At 41.8% G+C, this 19220-nt stretch overlaps 1 protein-coding gene across 2 annotated transcripts in view; it reads right to left on the reverse strand.

Moving 5' to 3' along the window:
• The window catches only part of PTPDC1 (protein tyrosine phosphatase domain containing 1), an 89246-nt gene that overhangs the window by 47453 nt on the left and 22573 nt on the right, over nt 1-19220 (reverse strand). The window contains exon 2 of one of the 2 annotated variants that reach the window (XM_070400791.1): nt 12060-12147. In XM_070400791.1, coding sequence (XP_070256892.1) covers nt 12060-12147 — 88 coding nt within the window. Of the gene's footprint in view, nt 1-12059; nt 12148-19220 lie in introns of those variants that run through there. The other variant, XM_070400792.1, reaches the window with a different exon arrangement.

The raw sequence follows: 19220 nt of genomic DNA on the forward strand, positions 1-19220 counted from the left end.
CATCAAAAAGCTTCCAGCAAACAAAAGCCCAGGGCCAGACGGCTTCACAGGGGAGTTTTACCAAACATTCAAGGAAGAACTAAAACCTATCCTCCTCAGACTACTACAAAAAATCCAAGAGGAAGGAACACTTCCAAGCTCATTCTATGAAGCCAGCATCACCCTAATACAAAAACCAGGGAAAGACAACACAATGAAAGAGAATTACAGGTCAATATCCCTCATGAACATAGATGCCAAAATCCTCAACAAAATCTTAGCAAATCGGATCCAGCAGTACATCAGAAAGATCATACACCATGACCAAGTAGGATTTATCCCAGGGATGCAAGGATGGTACAATATCCGCAAATCAATAAATGTGATACATCACATAAACAATTGAAAGAAAAAAACCACATAGTCATATCAATTGATGCAGAAAAAGCGTTTGACAAAATCCAACACCCATTTTTGATAAAAACTCTCAGCAAGATGGGAATAGAAGGATCATACCTCAACACAATAAAAGCCATGTATGACAATGGACAAAAACTAACACCATTTCCCCTAAGAATAGGAACAAGACAGGGATGCCCCCTCTCACCACTCCTGTTCAACATAGTACTGGAAGTATTAGCCATTGCAATTAGGCAAGAAGAAATAAAAGGCATCCAAACTAGAAAAGAGGAAGTAAAACTGTCCTTATTTGCAGACAACATGATATTATACATACAAAACCCTAAAGACTCCATCAAAAAACTACTAGACTTAATACATGAATTTGGCAATGTAGCAGGATACAAAATTAACCCCAAGAAATCTAAGGCATTTCTATAAACCAATAGTGAACTTTCAGAAAGAGAGACTAAAAAAACAATCCCATTTACCATCGCACCAAAAAAATTAAGATACCTAGGAATAAACTTAACTAAAGAGGTAAAAGACCTCTACTCAGAAAACTATAGGACGTTGAAAAAAGAGATAGAGGAAGACATAAACAGATGGAAGAACATACCATGTTCATGGACTGATAGAATCAACACCATTAAAATGTCCATACTATCCAAAGCAATCTATAAATTCAACGCACTTCCCATTAAAATACCAACGGCATACTTCACAGATCTAGAATGAACTCTCCAAAAAGTCATCTGGAATAAAAAAAGACCGCGAATAGCTGCAGCGATCCTGAGAAAGAACAAAGTAGGTGGGATCTCAATACCAGATATCAAGCTGTATTATAAAGCCATTGTTCTCAAAACTGCCTGGTACTGGCACAAGAACAGACATATAGATCAATGGAATAGAATATAGAGCCCAGAAATCAGCCCGAACCATTATGCTCAATTAATATTTGACAAAGGAGGCAAGAACATACAATGAAGCCAAGATAGTCTCTTTAATAAATGGTGTTGGGAAAATTGGACAGATACATGCAAGAAAATGAAACTAGACCACCAACTTACACCATACACAAAAATAAACTGAAAATGGATAAAGGACTTAAATGTACGACGGGAAACCATAAAAATACTAGAAGAATCCGAAGGCAACAAAATCTCAGACATATGCCAAAGCAATTTCTTCACTGATACAGCTCCTAGGGCACTTGAAACTAAGGAGAAAATGAACAAATGGGACTACATCAAAATAAAAAGCTTCTGCACAGCAAAAGAAACCATCAACAAAACAACAGGAAAGCCCACTGCGTGGGAAAATATATTTGCCAATGTCATATCTGATAAGGGCCTAATCTCCAAAATTTATAGGTAACTCATACAACTTAACAAAAAGAAGATAAACAATCCAATCAAAAAATGGGCAAAGGATCTAAATAGACACCTTTCAAAAGAGGACATTCAGAAAGCCAAGAGACATATGAAAACATGCTCAAAGTCACTAATCATCCGAGAGATGCAAATCAAAACAACAATGAGGTACCATCTCACACCTGTCAGAATGGCTATCATCAACAAATCAACAAACGACAAGTGCTGGAGAGGATGTGGAGAAAAAGGAATACTTGTGCACTGCTGGTGGGAATGCAGACTGGTGCAGCCACTATGGAAGACAGTATGGAGTTTCCTCAAAAAACTAAAAATGGAACTCCCATTTGACCCTGTGATCCCACTTCTAGGAATATATCCCAAGAAACCAGAAACACCAATCAGAAAGGATATATGCACCCATATGTTCATAGCAGCACAATTCACCATAGCTAAGATCTGGAAACAGCCTAAGTGCCCATCAGTAGATGAATGGATTAGAAAACCGTGGTACATCTACATGATGGAATACTATGCTGCTGGAAAAAAGACGGAACTCTTACCATTTGCAACAGCATGGATGGAACTGGAGAGCATTATGCTAAGTGAAATAAGCCAGTCAATGAAGGAAAAATACCACATGATCTCACTCATTCATGGATAATAGAGACCAGTATAAACTTTTGAACAATAATAGATACAGAGGCACAGCTGCCTCAAACAGACTGTCAAACTACAGCGGGAAGGCCGGGGAGGGTTGGGGGGCAGGAGGGAGAGGGGTAAGAGATCAACCGAAGGACTTGTATGCATGCATATAAGCATAACCAATGGACATAAGATACTGGGGGATAGGGGAGGCCAGGGATTGTCAAGGGCAGGGAAAAAAAGGAGACATACGTAATACTCTTTGTAATACTTTAAGCAATAAAACAATAAAAAAAAGAAAAGAAAAAAAAAGAATAAAAGAGAGAAGTGACACTAACAGCACAGAGGAGTAGGCATATCCAAACACCTCTCCTACCAACAGGAACATCTAAATCAATCAGAAGCTGTCAGAACCAACTTTGTCAGAACTCTGGAAAATACTGAGAGATGTACAGCAACCAAGCAAATGCTGAATCAAGAGAAAAGGCAACCTTTTCACTTGTCTTTGCCCCACCCACTCTCCACCCCCCACTGCCCTGCTTGGTAGCACTCTTTGAAAATTATTGTGTGTTTGTTCTAACCTGTCTGGGGATACCTGAAGGACTGATACAAGTTACTCACTCAGGGCAGACAAATAATGGTCATTACTTGAAAATACTGAGTAATGAGCAAAAAATCTGTAGCCTCCTAGGGCAAAAGACTGCTGCTGAGATATTGGAAAATGCTACCCAACATTTAAAGAATTTAACTAATTTCACACAATATCTTTCAGAAAATAGAAGAGGACAGAACATTTCCAACCTTTTTTTATGAGGCTAGGATCACTCTTTCACCTAAAGCAAAGACTGTACAAAAAAAAATAAAACTACAATTCAATGTCTCTTTAGAACTTAAGTACAAAATTCTCATCAAAATATTAGCAGATCAAATTCAGCAATGCATAAAAATAATCACACACCATTATCAGATGGGATTTACTGCAGGCCTGTGAGAATGGATGAACATTCAAAAATCAATCAATATATATATATATATATATAATCAGGCTAAAGAAAAAAAAATCATATGAGTAGATTTTCAACTGACAGAAATGACATCTGATAAATTCCAACACCTGTTCAAGTTAACAAGAAAGGGCAATTAATTCAACTTGCTATAGAGCATCTATTGAAAACAACATCATACTGAAAGGTATGGATCAGGATGGAGGCAGGATGTCTGCTCTCATGACTCTTATTCTGCTCAGTAGAAGTTCTAGGCCACTACAATGAGGAAAGGGGAAAAATAATATCATACATATTATAAAGGAAAGAAACAAAACTATCCTTATTTGCAGAGATGATTGTTTATACAGGAAATTCCAAGGATTCTCCAAAACCTCCTAGACCTAATAAGTGAGTTCAGCAGACTGCAATGAGATACCTCAAGAAACCTACTAGAATGCCTAAAATAACTAGTGACAACACCTAATGCTGGTGAGGCTGCAGAGAAATTTAATCACTTACATTGCTGGTAGGGATATAAAATGGTATAGCCATTCTGGAAAATAGTTTGGCAGTTTCATATGAAACTAAATATGCAACAATCTTATGGCCTAGGAAGTAAACTCTTGGCTATTTATCACAGAGTAATGACACAATTCATGTTCGTTCACACAATAATCTGTATGTGCATGTTCACACAGCTTTATTCATAATAACCCAAAACTGGAAACAACCCAGATGTCGTTCAATGAGTGAATGGCTAAACCCCATACCAGAGAATGCTACTCAGAAATAAAAAAAATACACTGTAGATAAGCACAACAACCTGGACGAAATTTAAGGGAATCAGGACAAGTTGAAAAAGGCTAAATCTAAAAGGTTGCATGTTGTATGATTTCATTTATATAACATTCTTTCTTGTTTGTTTGTAAGGCCTCATCCAAGGATATTTTCTCCATTGATTTTTTTAGAGAGAGTGGAAGGGAGAGAGAGACAGAGAGAAACATTGACATGGGAGAGACACATTGATTGGTTGCCTCCTACACACCCCCCGAACAGGGCCAGGGAACCTGCAACCAAGGTACGTGCACTTGACCGAATTGGACCTGGGAGCCTTCAGTCTGTGGGCTGATGCTCTATCCATTGAGTCAAACCTGCTAGGGCTATAACATTCTTAAAATAAATGATAGAAATGGGAAACTGGTTAATGGTCATCAGGGGTCATAGTCATGGATGTAAGTGGGTTTGACTATACAAGACAACAGGAGGGATCCTTTTAGTGATAGAAGTGACCTTATCTTGACTGAAACAATGTCAATATCCTGGCTGTGATACTGTACAGTTTTAGTTTAGTGTAAGATGTTACTATTGGTAGAAACTGAATAAAGGGTAAATGGGATCTTTCTGTCTTATTTCTTACATTTGCATGTGACTGTATCATTATTTCAATATTTTAATTGAAAGTGTATATATAGTCAAAGAAAAAATAGCCATTAGGCAGGTCTAAGTAAAGGTCATTTAGCAGAGGTCTGGGCTAAGGCAGAGGAGGCAACTAGTACAGCATGTGGCATGTGACCTGGCAGGGAGCGAGCCCTGTGTAGAAAAAAAGACCTGAGTTGGACGATGGCCAGGCAGGGCTCGAAGACTGGTTGTGAAAAGGATTGGGTAAATAAGTAAACACAATGGGGATAATAAGAGACAGGTTTCTCATTTGTGGAGAAGAGAATTAGAAACATAAAAAATGAGGAAAGCTAGAATGATGGTATATGGTTCGTTTAGAATGGAAGTACCAATACAACCTCATGGTTTTCAATATATACAGATAGAACAGAAATAACTATGCATGTAGAAGTGGATAGACATAGCACGTATATATACGAACATACACTTCCTAGCTTTGTCTTCTAGGGAGCTTGGGAATGATGACATTCCAGTAGTAGTGTGCACATCCATTAGTGAGCCCATCTTGATTTCTAAATCCATTCCCCACAAGGCCCTATGGAGAAATGGCTGATTTCAGAGCTGGGACAGGAAAAGTACAAGATGAGACTAAAAGAGCTTGGTGTGCCAGAAAGCAAGGAATGCAGGAATGGTGGGGAAATGTCAAAAGACATAGCGAGCAGCTTGAGGGAGCTCTTACTGGCCAAATATGGGACAATTTGAGCATCCAAACAAACTGTAGTAGAGAATTATATTCCATTAAGCAGAATAGGAATCTACAGTGGAAAAAAAAACACCCCAAAACTAAACAAATAAATGGATAGAGTTCTTCCATACAGTAGAATGCCAATTAAGAAATGCAGAAGGAGCCCTAGCTGGTTTGGCTCAGTGGATAGAGTGTTGGCCTGCGGCCTGGGTCCTGGGTTTGATTCCGGTCATGGGCACATGCCTGGACTGTGGGTTCGATCCCCAGTGCGGGGGCGTGCAGGAAGCAGCTAACCAATGATTCTCTCTCATCATTGATGTTTTTATCTCTCTCCCTCTCCCTTCCTCTCTGAAATAAATAAAAATATATTTTTAAAAAAGAAATGCAGAAGGAATGATGGAATTAGAAAACTACTATTTAATTATCTATCATAGTAATAATTAATTCAGCCAAGAAACACCAATAGATGATAAAACTCCTGGGTGAAAGTTGAATGAGGACCAGGGCATTTACATTAGTCTCAAAGCATCACTCCACAAAATATTAGTTATGAAGGTGAAGCTTCCATCTTATATAAAAACTGCTGTTTGAAATTTCAACCCTGCTATTCTGGCTTCTGTCTTAAATAATAAGGAAAATAAGACCACTCCCATTCCAGAGAGGCCGTAAACTATGCCCCAGACAGAGTTGTCAGTGCTGACACCCGGCCAGGCCTTGAGATATGGTTTCATGGCCCTTTCCCAGCACGCAGGCCTTCTTTCTCAGAAGGCCCGGAAGTCTCATTCCAAATTTGGGAGACAAAGGACTAGAAAAAGTATAAATAGAGTTTCTTCCATGGTGGGGGCCCAGAATTTGAAAGACACATTTTTCTCTGGGCCTGTGCAGAATTTAATAATAAAATATAACTCCCTTTCTCTAAGTGTGGCTTGGTTTTTAACCCGGTCTTCTGCAACAAAGGGAGAAAGAATAATTTATAATGGATTAATCTCAGCAGACACCACTTTGCTGACACAATCAAACTTATCGTTTCCAGTGACGGGGCAAAATGACATCTTCTATCTCATGATGGATGTAGTGAGAAAAGCACAGAATCATTTCTGTGATGTTTCTGTCCAAAATGCATAACCTCAATCCTGTCATAACTAAATAGGAGATAAAATTGAATTGAGAAAACATGCTGCAAATAATGGCCTGCAATCTTCATAAAGTTCACAAAAGCACAAACTGTGATCATTGAAAGAATCTACAAAACCATGACAAGTATCCTTTTAATATTAAATTTTGGTATATCATATACCAAAGAATATTTTTGGGTCAGTTGACGAAACTTGAATGGTGATCTCTGGGTGAATAGTAATCAGTATATAGAAATTCTTTGTGTGCTTTTCTGTAAGTCTAAAATTATTTCAAAATAAAATAACTAACATCACAAGAAGATAGACAACCAAACATCATGGGCATCCTGATAAAAGAGAACAGTACCATCCATGAAATATTGTTGCCAAAAAAAACAAACCAACCTGACTATAGACTCTACATCCCTCTACCAACTCAGTTTACAGAAAGCACCATCTATAATAATAAAAGTGTAATATGCTAATTAGACTGGACATCCTTCTGGACGCCCTTCTGGATGACCTTCAGGATGAAGCCAGGGCTGCAAGGGCCAGCCTCTTGCAAGAATTTCGTGCATTGGGCCTCTAGTGTGGATATAACCAGCAAAATATAGATCATGGCAAACTCTATTGGGCAAAAAACCTGGTTTCTTCAACAAATAAACTGTAAGTAAAAAGGAGATAGAGGAAAGAGGGGGAAACACCATGTTAAAAAAGATGTAAGATATATATCCTATCTAATAAAGAGGAAATATGCAAATTGACTGTAACTCCATGACAAAGATGGCGGCGCCCACAGCCAATAAGGAGGGGATATGGAAATTGAGGGTCATTCCGTGACAAAAGATGGTGGCAGCCAGGCCTGCCCAGAGGGCCTGTGGGCAGCGCAAGTGTGGAGGCGTGGAGCAGGCGGGGTGGGGCACCCGCCCCGGCTGCTCCAGGCTGGTGGGCAGCACACGTAGGTGCGGAACAGCCAGTGGGCAGCTCTGGGCCAGTGGGCAGTGTGCTCCAGGCTGGTGGGCAGCATACACAGGTGCAGAGCAGCTGGTGGGCAGCGCGCACAGGTGTCCAGCCCCACCCAGGCTGCTCCGGGCCTGTGGGCAGCGCAAGCGGAGAGCCTCTGGGTGGGGGAGGTGGGCTGATGGAGGGTGGCCTGTACTCCCCACATGGCAGTGGTGGTAGCCGTGAGCACGCCAAGCAGAGCCTGCAGGCTGAGCTGAAGTAGCACCTGCAGGCCATTAGCACCGAGGCGTGGCTGCGCAAGTCCCACCTACTGGCCCAGAAGATGCGCGATCGCAGGGACAGCCACCGTGCAGGCCAGATTGACGTCCTCCTGGCCGTGCCACGGGGGTTTGCGGATCTGCACAGTTGCAGGCCTCCAGTACGCACATCTTTTCCTCACCCCCCTGGAGTTCGAATGTCCCCCAGCACACCTGCAACAGTCCCGGACCATGGCGTGCGCAAATTCCCCCCCGCCCCTCCGCCACACTTCCATCAACCCCAGCATGCCTACAACCCCCACAGGACTTGCACATGTCCCCTCCGACACGCTCATGTCCTTTGGAGAGAGTCTGGGTGTTCTGGGTGCTGAGGGTGGGCGCCTGTGAGATGACAGTGAGAGGGCGGAGTGGTGATGCCCTGTTCCCGCGGAGGCCAGTGCAGTGACGAGATCACCTCCGTGGGGCTAATGCAGGTGTTGAGGTGGGAGCAGGTGCAGACAGACACACCTGGTGGGTGTGGGCGGCCCTCGCTGAGGTGCCTTGAGTCACCATTCAAGATCAGGAACCCAGAAGAGGCAAGGAGTTCCGTCCTCTCAGTGAAACGGTGGGATAGTCGGGGCGACTGCAGAGGAGGAATGTGCACTTTGGGTGCTGGCACCCATGAATGAAGGCTGCCCTGACTGAGCCTCGCTCGTTGGGGCCTAGCACACTGCTGCCGGGCAGCAGGGGACAGGGCGTGCTTTTCCGAGTTAATGAGAGGAAACATTGATTCTCCTGCTGCCTGAGAAGGTGGAAAGTGGAGTGGGAAGACATGTGGAGATGAGCGAGGTTACTGAGGGGCCCTCCGCACCCCCCCCCCACATGAATTTTGTGCACCGGGCCTCTAGTCTATAATAATAAAAGCGTAATATGTTAATTACACGGGACGTCCTTCCAGACAACCTTCTAGATGAAGCCGGGGCTGCGATGAAAGCCCAGGTCCTGGGTGCTGGAGATAAGTCCCGGTCCTCGGTGCCAGAGGGAAGCCGGTGCTGGCGGCCAGGGGAAGGAAGGCCTACTCTTGCACGAATTTCATGCAACTAGTTGAATTATAGAACATTGACCTTTATTGGATCTCGATTCACACATACATATATGAGATCATTAGAAATTTGAGCAGTGTTTAGATATTTGCTAACATAAAGCAATTACTAATTTTTTTAGTTATGGTTATGATGACATGTTTAATGAATAAAATGAAGTAAATGGAAGCATGAGAAAGGAGAGGAGAACGTGAGTGAGCTGATGTTGTTAAAGCTGGGTGATGGTACCTCCATGGGGAGGGGTGGTACCTCCATGAGTATCTTTACTGTATTCTGTATACTTTTGTAAATTTTTGAAATTTCCCAAAATAAATGTTTGATATTTTTTTCTTAAAGTAGCAGAACTAAGATTTAAATCTGTCTGTCTCATTCCAAAGCTAGTTCTTGATAAGTCTTTATTTCTTTAATAATAATTTAAATATTTTATGTATTCCCTAATTAATTTTTCCCACGATTCACCAGCGAACATTTTTTTCCCTACATATTTCCCCACTTTATAAAAGTGAATTCTACGTATTTCAACCACTTTCCTACATATATCCAAGGTCCTTCTAAGTGAATTATAAGTGTTTTCAAAAACTTTACTACATATATCCCAGGGTTTTCAATGTGGATTCTAAGTGTTTTAAACATTATCCTACACATGTCATAGCTCTTTTAATTCTCATTTTTCAACACTTTCCTACACATTTCGCATAACTACCAAGTGTTTCAAACACTTCGTAAACATTTCCCAGCCTTGCCAATGTGAATTCTAAATCTTTCAAACAGTACCCAACACATTTAACCCTAACACTAAATGTTAACCCTGACTCTAGTCCAAACCCTAATCCCTAACCCTAACCCTAATCCTACCAATAACACTAACCCTAAACCGAAATCCTAACTGTAACCCTATACTTAACCCTAGCCCTAACCTTAACTCCTAATCTTAACCCTAGCCCTAATCCAAGCCCTGACCCTAAATCCTAACATTAACCTTAACCCCCACCCTAACCTTAACACTGTCCTACACATGTCACAGCTCTTTAAACCTGAAATCTCAGTATTTCAACACTTTCCTAAATATAACCCTCACTGGCGAACATTTAAAAAAAGAGTTCCCATCCCAATGTTAACTCAATAAAGAATAACTGACTACTTTTATAGATTAGATGCACTTTGAAAACGTTAGATGTAGCCTTAGACGGTTGCTCAGTGGTTAGAGCATTGGCCCGTGGACTGAAGGGTCTCAGGTTTGACTCTAATCAAGGACACATACCTTAATTGCAGGCTCAATCCCCAGCCCCGGTCAGGGTGCGTGCGGGAGGCAACCAATCGATATTTCTCTCACATCAATGTTTCTCTTTTTTTGTCTCAACCTCTCCCTTCAACTCTCTCTCTAAAAAAAAATCAATGGAAAAAATATCCTCAAGTGAGGATTAGCAACAACAACAACAAAAAGATATAAATTAATTTTTAAAATTTTCCAAATTTCCCCCCAAATTTAAAATTAGCTATATTTATATAATGAGGACAGTTTTAATTAAAAAGATGGTTTTGGGCCCTAGCCAGTTTGGCTCAGTGGGTAGTGTCCGCCTATGGACTGAAGGGTCCCGGGTTCAATTTCGGTCAAGGGCATGTACCTTGATTGCAGGTTTCTCCCAAGGGCACATGCAGGAGGCACCAATTGATGTGTCTCTCATCAATATTTCTCTTTGTCTTTCCCTTTGTCTTCCACTCTCTCTAAAAATCAATGGAAAAATATCCTTGGGTGAGGATTAAAATAAATAAATAAATAAATAAAAAGATGGTTTTGGGAAAGGTAAAAATCAGCTTACTTAGTGAGTCATAATAGAAGTGTTTGGAGAAGTCTAGAGTTTTTTGATTGTCATTGTAATTTGGGGACATTACTGGACTCTGTTGGGGAGGACGCAGGGATCAGCGCTGGGGCTCTCCTGCACAATGAGGAGGTGCCCCACCTCTAAAGCCAACAGAATCCCCAGGGAGAAACACCAACTAAAAAGTAACACTGCAACAAAAGAAAGGACAGGGGAAAAGGTTCATCTAACTTTTACACTTGTTAGCTGAAGAGTTAATAAACAACCCATTATTCTACAATGGAAGCAGCAAGCATACACCATTGTTGCATTTGTTTTAGACAGCATTTCATTCTAAGGCAGTGACACTAACATACAGTAAGTGTGGCACACAGACGCTGTCTACAAATGATAGTAACCAGTAGTAGTCAGATACAATATAGACAGACAAATGAGGATCTAACAGGGTCATTAAGTGGGAAACACTGGTTTTCTTGGTGAAAGAGAGCTCCCCCTGGTGGAGGAGATTCCAACAAGTGCACAATCAGCTGAACCACTCTCAGCAAGCATTGAACTCCATCCAATAACTTTAGACCCGTACTCCCTTACCTTTCCTTATATTATCTAATCCATACTTTGGGGAAAAAATCCTGCAAAGTTCCCTATACAGAAGAAATAAAGTGAACTTGGGTAAAACCCAGAGTGGGCGCTAAGAAAATCATGCAATGGGTACTGTCCAAAAAACACACCAAATTACCCAACATCTCTTGGCTGACTGAAGGGCCAAAGAGGCACAAACTCAAGGCATGCTCCCAGCTTACAACTCGTGACAGTAAGAAAAAGTGAGGGGCAAGTGGCAGTGAGAGTCCAGGTTACAACACCCTTCCTTCCTGGTACCACGTGAAGGCAACCACGGAGAAACAAAAACTGAGAGGAGCAGGGCTAGCGTGCTTCTGAATGTGCTTTACAAGTGACACTGCAAGTAACCAAAGAAGAAAAGAAATGAAAGTTTGGTTCGCAAGGAGGCGTTTGATGAGAGGAACAAACGGATAATTTCAGTCTAAGAATTATTAAGGAGACAAACATTGTTTTCAACACTTTCTTAACAGGCCAAGATCATTATTCAGGATTTAGAAAAGGAATTTTAACAGGCAAAACAGTCAGACAGAAATAAACAACAGGCCACAAGTAGTACCTGTAACATGGGATTTCAATATGAATAAAGAATCATGCCTTTTCTTTCACATGCATTCATATAGCTGGTTTGATTAAACTCTAGTTTGCACAAAGAGACAAAAAGAGCATATTAAAGAACGATTACCTTTCATGTTTGCAGCATGCCCACTGTTATTCACCAAAGTGGAATATGGTGGTTCATTCTGAGGCAAGACTCCTGCAGCCATGGTCTTCTGTTGAGAGAAAAAAATATTATTTTTTTAAAGACTTCCCATTGGTTATTCATTTACTAATTATCTGTAATATGCTAGACCTCTGCAGTATAACACAATAGTCATTAGCTAAGTGGCTGCTGAGTACTTGAAATGTGGCTAGTACAGATTTGAGATGTGCTGTAGGAGTAAAGTACAAGATTTTGAAGACTTAGTATAAAAACAAAGAATGTACAATATCTTACAAATATTTTTACATTCATTCTACATTGAAATATTTTTATATACTGTGTCATTTTAATTTTTAATGTTGCTACTAGAAAATGTAAAACTGAACACATGGATCACATGATAGGCTAGTGGATGGTGCTGTGCTAGATATTAAGGACATTATAGAGGAAACCAGACATGTTCTCCCTTATACATTTATAATCTGTCAGGAAGACGAAAAGTAGACACAAATAATGCTACTATGTGCTTAGTGTCAGAAGACAGGCTTGGACAAGCATGAGGGCTGTCCACTTCAGGGTGGCTGCAAGGCATCAAGGAGAAATCAGAATTTGAACTGGGCAAAAGGAGTAACATTTACTGTGGACTTGACAGTATACTAGGCAATTGAACAGAACCATTCATTCTTTACTAATTTTGTTAATTGAGGGTTTACAAAATTTATGTGACTTTCATCTGTAGTTAAATTCTATGACTAAGTGATTTCTGTGTCACTACAGTTTCCACTGAGGAAAGTTAAGTAAATCATTTTATATGTCAAAAAAGCAAAAACCATCACCGTTCTTAAGCTCTTACCATATGTAAGACTGTGAATTGAGAAACTTACATAGTGGTCTCTTCTGATTCCTGAAACAGAGCAACTAATCCCCCATGGTTCCAGCCGGTTTGCTCAGTGGATAGAGTGTCAGATTGCGGACCAGAGGGTCCAGGGTTCAATTCTGGTAAAGGGCACATACCTCAGTTGGAGGCTCCTCTCAGGCCCGGGCCCTGGTCAGGGTGCATGCAGGAGGCAACCAATCGATGTGTTTCTCTCACATCGATGTTTCTGTCTTTCCCTCTCTCTAAAAATCAATGGAAAAATATCCTCAGGTGAGGATTAAAAATAATAATAAATAAACCCTTATAAATTCCTAAGTGAGAAGAGCACTAGGAACATCTTTTGTTCCAATAAGGAGGTTATGATTAAAAGTCCTCTAGGGAGGTGGGGGTGCAGATGTCCTCTAGCGGAACCCTACCCGACACGAACATGACCTCCGCAATATCTTTGAACAGAAACAGTGATGTCATCACACAGCGCTGGTAGTTAGAAAGCTCTTCATAATGCGGGTGCTCTGTGATTTCTGCCCATTGGTCCTACTTCTGCCCTTTGAGCCCACACAGAACAATAAACCGTTTCTCCCATGTGTCTAAAGTTGGTGATCATGCTCCCCTTACTCCCGAATTACATCTTCCCAGACTATACACCAGCAGTTCCTGTCACCACTCTTCATGTATAATGGTTCTAGACCTCGCCATCCTGGATATCCCTTTCTACTTACACTCTAGTTACTCATATTCTGGTGCCCAGAGCTGGAGTCTATCACCCAGAAGTGGTGTGATCATCGAAAGAATTGTCCTGACTGATTTGGCCCAGTGGATAGAGCGTCGGCCTGCAGACTGAAGGGTTCCAGGTTCGATTCCGGTCAAAGACATGTACCATGATTGCAGGCACATCCTCACTAGGGGGTGTGCAGGAGGCAGCTGATCAATGTTTCTAACTCTCTATCCCTCTCCCTTCCTCTCTGTAAGATATCAACAAAATATATTTTTTTAAAAAAGAATGAAAACAGCTCCCTGGTCAGGACAGTATATGTGGCTTACCATCACAGTATTTTCAGCAGGCTCAAAACACATCAGGACACATCAACAGTCAAAGAAAAAACTGGCTAGAAATAATTTGTAATACATTTTGAGGTTAAAATATACATTCAATATGGATGGTTAAAAATAAATCAAATTTTAAAGTGAGATAAAAGGTAGAGAATAAACTCTCTACTCCTATCACCCTGCCCAGGTTTTACTCCTCAGAGGTAACAATGTACTCATTGGCTTTTATTCTTCTGAGGTGTAGGAGGTCACTATACTTATACCTCTGGTTATTAATTCAATGTAATTAAACCATAGTATAAAATCCTGGCATAAAAGATGGGGAAATTGGCTCAATATAATATCTAATACACACATACATGGTCTGGGTACACACACCTTTTTAGAAAAATATTTATCAAGTACTGTGCTTGGACCCATACAAAAGAAGATACTCCTGCTATCACCACACCTGTGCTGCTCAGAGTTAAACATTCTAGGCATCAGTGTCCAATGGACTTTTTCTTTCATTTCATTTGTTGCTTAAAACAAGGGCACACTTGTGTGTTTTGCTGCAAATTTGGACTATGTGTTTCTTATAGGACCAAGGCCTCTGGTCCTTAGATGCTGCTTGGCTTTGATTTATCCTTAAGTCGTTGCTGTTGTTTTTTCTATAAAAGATGAATGGAAGGTAAACTTTCCTTTTGTCATTGGAAAATCAAATTCCACCCTGGCTTGAGGGAGTGGGGTGGCTCTTGGGGTACCACTGAACTAAGCCTTTTCAGAAGCCCACATGGGAGAATGAGGTGTGGCAAAAAACTTTATTTGCATGGGGATATATTCCGTGGGTTGCAAAGTCCCATGTCCTTTAACCCAGTCCTGAAAGAGGGGCAGCTACGGTTCCAGTAAAGCCAAAAGCACGGCCAGTGTCCAGAGCTTTCCTTCCATGTTGCAGCCGGGCCCAGTCCAAACATTTAGGCTAATTAAAGTCCGTGGTGTAGAGTCCCACAAGGCTGTGAGCCACGTGGGTGTAGGGAGTGTGCCCTGTGGAGAGCTCCTGGGAAGGCGCAGGAGCTGATTGTCGGCAGAGCCACGTCCTGGAAACATACCTTGCCAGAGGCAGGTATGTTGTCAGCCAGCCTGACCTTCAGCTCAGGCGCCAGGGGGTGGGTTTCATTATCTAAGTTCAGCCAGGCACCAGGAATGGACACAATTATCCGGGCTCAGCCAGGAGTGACAATTACAAAGAAGTCATAAGAATGAAGAATTGCAGTTTGATCTTTAACCATGATTTCACAAAATTTTCTTTGTCTAAAACTTTAGTAAAACTTCCTGGTATCAGGCTATATATAACAAACACGCTGCACCAGCTCTGGGTCACTGTCTCTCCATCAGAGGGCAGCGTCCCACCTGGCCCCAGCTTTACTTAAAGTCTTTGTGTCTGTCTCTTTTTTTCCTTTTCTCAATCCCCAGCCGCCTCTACTCAGGACTCGTCCACTCTCTAGCCGTGCTGGTCACAGCTAAGAGAGAAATACTTATAGTGCCCCCTGAAACAGGAGAGCCAGGAACCCTGCACATGAGAAAGAGATTCCTTTGTGTAGTTTATGTATTCAGGTTTCACGCCCTTGCAGTGGCCACACCTATTCTGGCCACTAATTTGTTCTCAGGTGAGACTGACATACATCTTCCCACATTGCTCAGACCTTACTGAGCATGTGTTTAAACTGCCTTTGTTCAGTCCCTTCCCCCACTGCTTAGCAGGGAACAGACTTGGAGAGTGTTAAATTAGTAAAGCTACGTAAATGGCAAGCCTTTATTACCTAGTCTTCCCTTTACTCCTTTACGGTTAAATAATAACCAGGTTATTATAATGGTATCACCTACATTCTGAAAGTATCTTTATTTTATCCTTGTACTCAGCTAATAATCTGGGTACTTACAGAATTCTAGGTTGAAAACCATGCCAGAATTTTGAAGGTATTTTCTACTGCATTTTAGCTAACAATACTGCTGATGACACTAACCTGAGACTTGTAACAGATCTACTGCAGTATCTGTATCTTTGGTTTCTAAAATTTCACAAGGATATGTATTGGGAGCAGACCCTTGTCACTTATCTCATTTGGTTCCTGCTGGGCCCTGATAATATGCAGCTAGATGGCTCATTCAGCAGTTAAAATTGACTGGACTCCAGGTACCATGAGGAGGTATGTACTATCCTTATCTTCTTTTTCTCAGGTGGGAAACCTTGTCTGAGCTCACACATTTCTAGCTGCATCTTTTCTCTGTTAATCAATGCTGGGCATTTCAAATATTTTTAACAGAATCATTGTTTTACTTTGCATATCGTTATTTAGTGAGGCAAATCAGTTGTTCAGAGGCTTTTAAAAATGAATTTCTTATTAATTAATTAATTTATTTGTTAATCATCACCTGAGGATATTTTTCCATTGATTTTTAGAGTGTGGGAGAGGGAGATAGAGAAACATCTATTGGTTGCCTCCGACCAGGGCGGGGCATTGAGCCTGCAACCAAGGTACACGTCCTAGACTGGAATCGAACCCAGAACCCTTCAGTCTGTGGGCTGATGCTCTACCCACTTAGCCAAACTGGCTAGGAGAAAAAAAAAAATTTCTTATTAATAAACTGCCTGCTGCAGAGCTAAGCCCAGCCGTGGGCAAACTACGGCCCACGGGCCGGATCAGGCCTGTTTGAAATGAATAAAACTAAAAAAAAAAAAAAAAAGACCGTACCCTTTTATGTAATGATGTTTACTTTGAATTTATATTAGTTCACACAAACACTCCATCCATGCTTTTGTTCCGGCCCTCTGGTCCAGTTTAAGAACCCATTGTGGCCCTTGAGTCAAAAAGTTTGCCCACCCCTGGCTTAGCCCCATTTCCTACTGGACATTTGCCCCTTTCTTACTGAATTGCAAGATATTCTTCTATATTAAGAATATCAATTCTTCACCATGTATGCCAAGTATCTTTTTAACAGTTTACCATACTTTAATTATGTTAATGGTGGTTTCTGCCTAGTATTCTCATTGTTGTGTAGTCTGTTTCCTTGGACTTTTCTGGCTCTATTGCCACAATAAGAAAGGCTTTCTTCAATACGAGATGTCAGTCCTGTTTTAGTGCCTCCTATTCCAATTGCTAGATGCCATCCCTTGCTGCAGGTTGACAGCACTACTGCTAAAATGCAACAGTCTACAGAATTAAAGATGGCCCATCTTCGAAGAATATCATATGTATACTAATGTGACTACACTTTGAAAAAGTAAAATTATCTTTATTTGTAAATTATCTACATTTGTAAAGCTTAAATACTATATTTTTACCAAACAACATGAATACATGCTTTTTTAAAACATATATTTTATTGATTTTTTACAGAGAGTAAGGGAGAGGGATAGAGAGTTAGAAACATCAATGAGAGAGAAACATCGATCAGCTGCCTCTGGCACACTCCCTACTGGGGATATGCCCACAACCAAGGTACATGCCCTTGACCAGAATCGAACCCGGGACCCTTCAGTCCGCAGGCCAACGCTCTATCCACTGAGCCAAACCAGTCAGGGCATGAATACATGCTTTCTATGAAAAAGTAATTCTTCTAACCTAGGAAAAACAGTGGAAGAATGGAAAATTTTAAAGGTATAATACCCGAGACTTACTACATATTACTGCTTCCATAGTTTCGCCTTTTCCAGAATGTCACAGAGATGGAATCATACAGTATGTAGCCTTTTCAGATTGGCTTCTGTCACTTATTAATATACATTTAAGACTCCTCCATGTATTTTCATGGCTTGACAGCCATTTCTTTTTAGTTCTGAATAATATTCCATTGTCAGATGATGTCACAGAAGGATAAAATGCATCCTTCAGTTTATTCATAAATTCACCTACTGAAGGATACATTTGTTGCTTCCAAGTTTTGGCAATTATGGATAAAACTGCTATAAATATCTGTGCAGGTTTTTGTGTAGACATACATTTTTCAGCTTCTTCAGGTAATTACCAAGGAGCATGATTGCTGGGTCACATGGTATGAACATGTTTAGTTTTATATATTACTAGAGGTCCAGTGCACAAAATTTGTGTGTGTGTGTGTGGGGGGGGTCCCTCAGCCTGGCCTGTACCCTCTCCAATCCGGGACCCCTCGGAGATGTTCAACTGCCTCTCGCAATCCAGGACCACTGTCTCCTAACCGCTCACCTGCCTGCCTGCCTGATCGCCCCTAACCACCTCTGCCTGCCTGCCTGCCCGATCGCCCCTAACTGCTCCCCTACTGGCCTGATCGCCCCTAACCACCTCTGCCTTGCCCCGCACCCGGGACCCAGGATTCCCTCCTCCAGCCGGTCGCAGGCACCCGGGACCCATGCTTCCCTCCCTCTGGCTGGCTTCGCCCAGGCCAGCCGCAGCTGCAGGGGACCATAGGCGGGTGGCTTTGCCAGGGCCGCAGCTGCAGGCGCCTGGGACCATGGCGCAGGTGGCTTGTCCCTCTCCTGAACCTCAGCCTTCGCTGCTGGCGCCCAGGACCACAGGGTGGGCAGCTTGTCCCTCTCCCAGCCACTGCAGGGCACACAGCTTGTCTCTCTCCTGGGCCGCAGGCACACGCACAGCCACTGGAGTCTGGGACTGTGGGGCAGGCAGCTTGTCCCTCTCCCAGGCTACAGCCTGGCTGGTCCCCATTCCTCTCTTGAGAGCTCATTTGTGCCTGGCTGGTCCCCATTCATCTCTCCCCAGTGTTGAGTGTCTGAGCCGTTAAGGCATGATGGTGTGAGGGCATGACGACCATTTGCATATTAGCTCTTTATTATATAGGATTCCTATTTTATAGATTAGGAAACTAAGGCAAAGACAAGTCAAATAACTTGCCTGAAGTCACAGAGCTGTGAAGTAGTAGATCTGGGATTTGAAACCCCACACAGTTCAGCTCCAGAGTTGTATGTGTGAACCATTACACATACAGTTTCTCAACAATAAAGACCTCACACTAAACAAAAGCTTATTAATCTATGCTTTTTAACTCAGCTACACTGGATCTGCACCATTTATAATTCCTTTGCTTGCAAAAAACTTTTCAGATCTCCCTTCCCACAGTGAGATTTTCAAATTTGTTTTGCTTTGTCCAGGTAATTGGCTGATCCTTCATCCAAATCTTCATTCAGTGCTATCCAAGACATATATCAAGAACACAGCCCCTTACATTTCAGTCTCCTTCCTTCCAAC

The sequence above is a fragment of the Myotis yumanensis genome, unplaced genomic scaffold (genome assembly GCF_028538775.1).
Source record: "Myotis yumanensis isolate MYYU_CA2020_CCGP unplaced genomic scaffold, mMyoYum1.0.hap1 SCAF_21, whole genome shotgun sequence".
NCBI lineage: Eukaryota > Metazoa > Chordata > Mammalia > Chiroptera > Vespertilionidae > Myotis > Myotis yumanensis.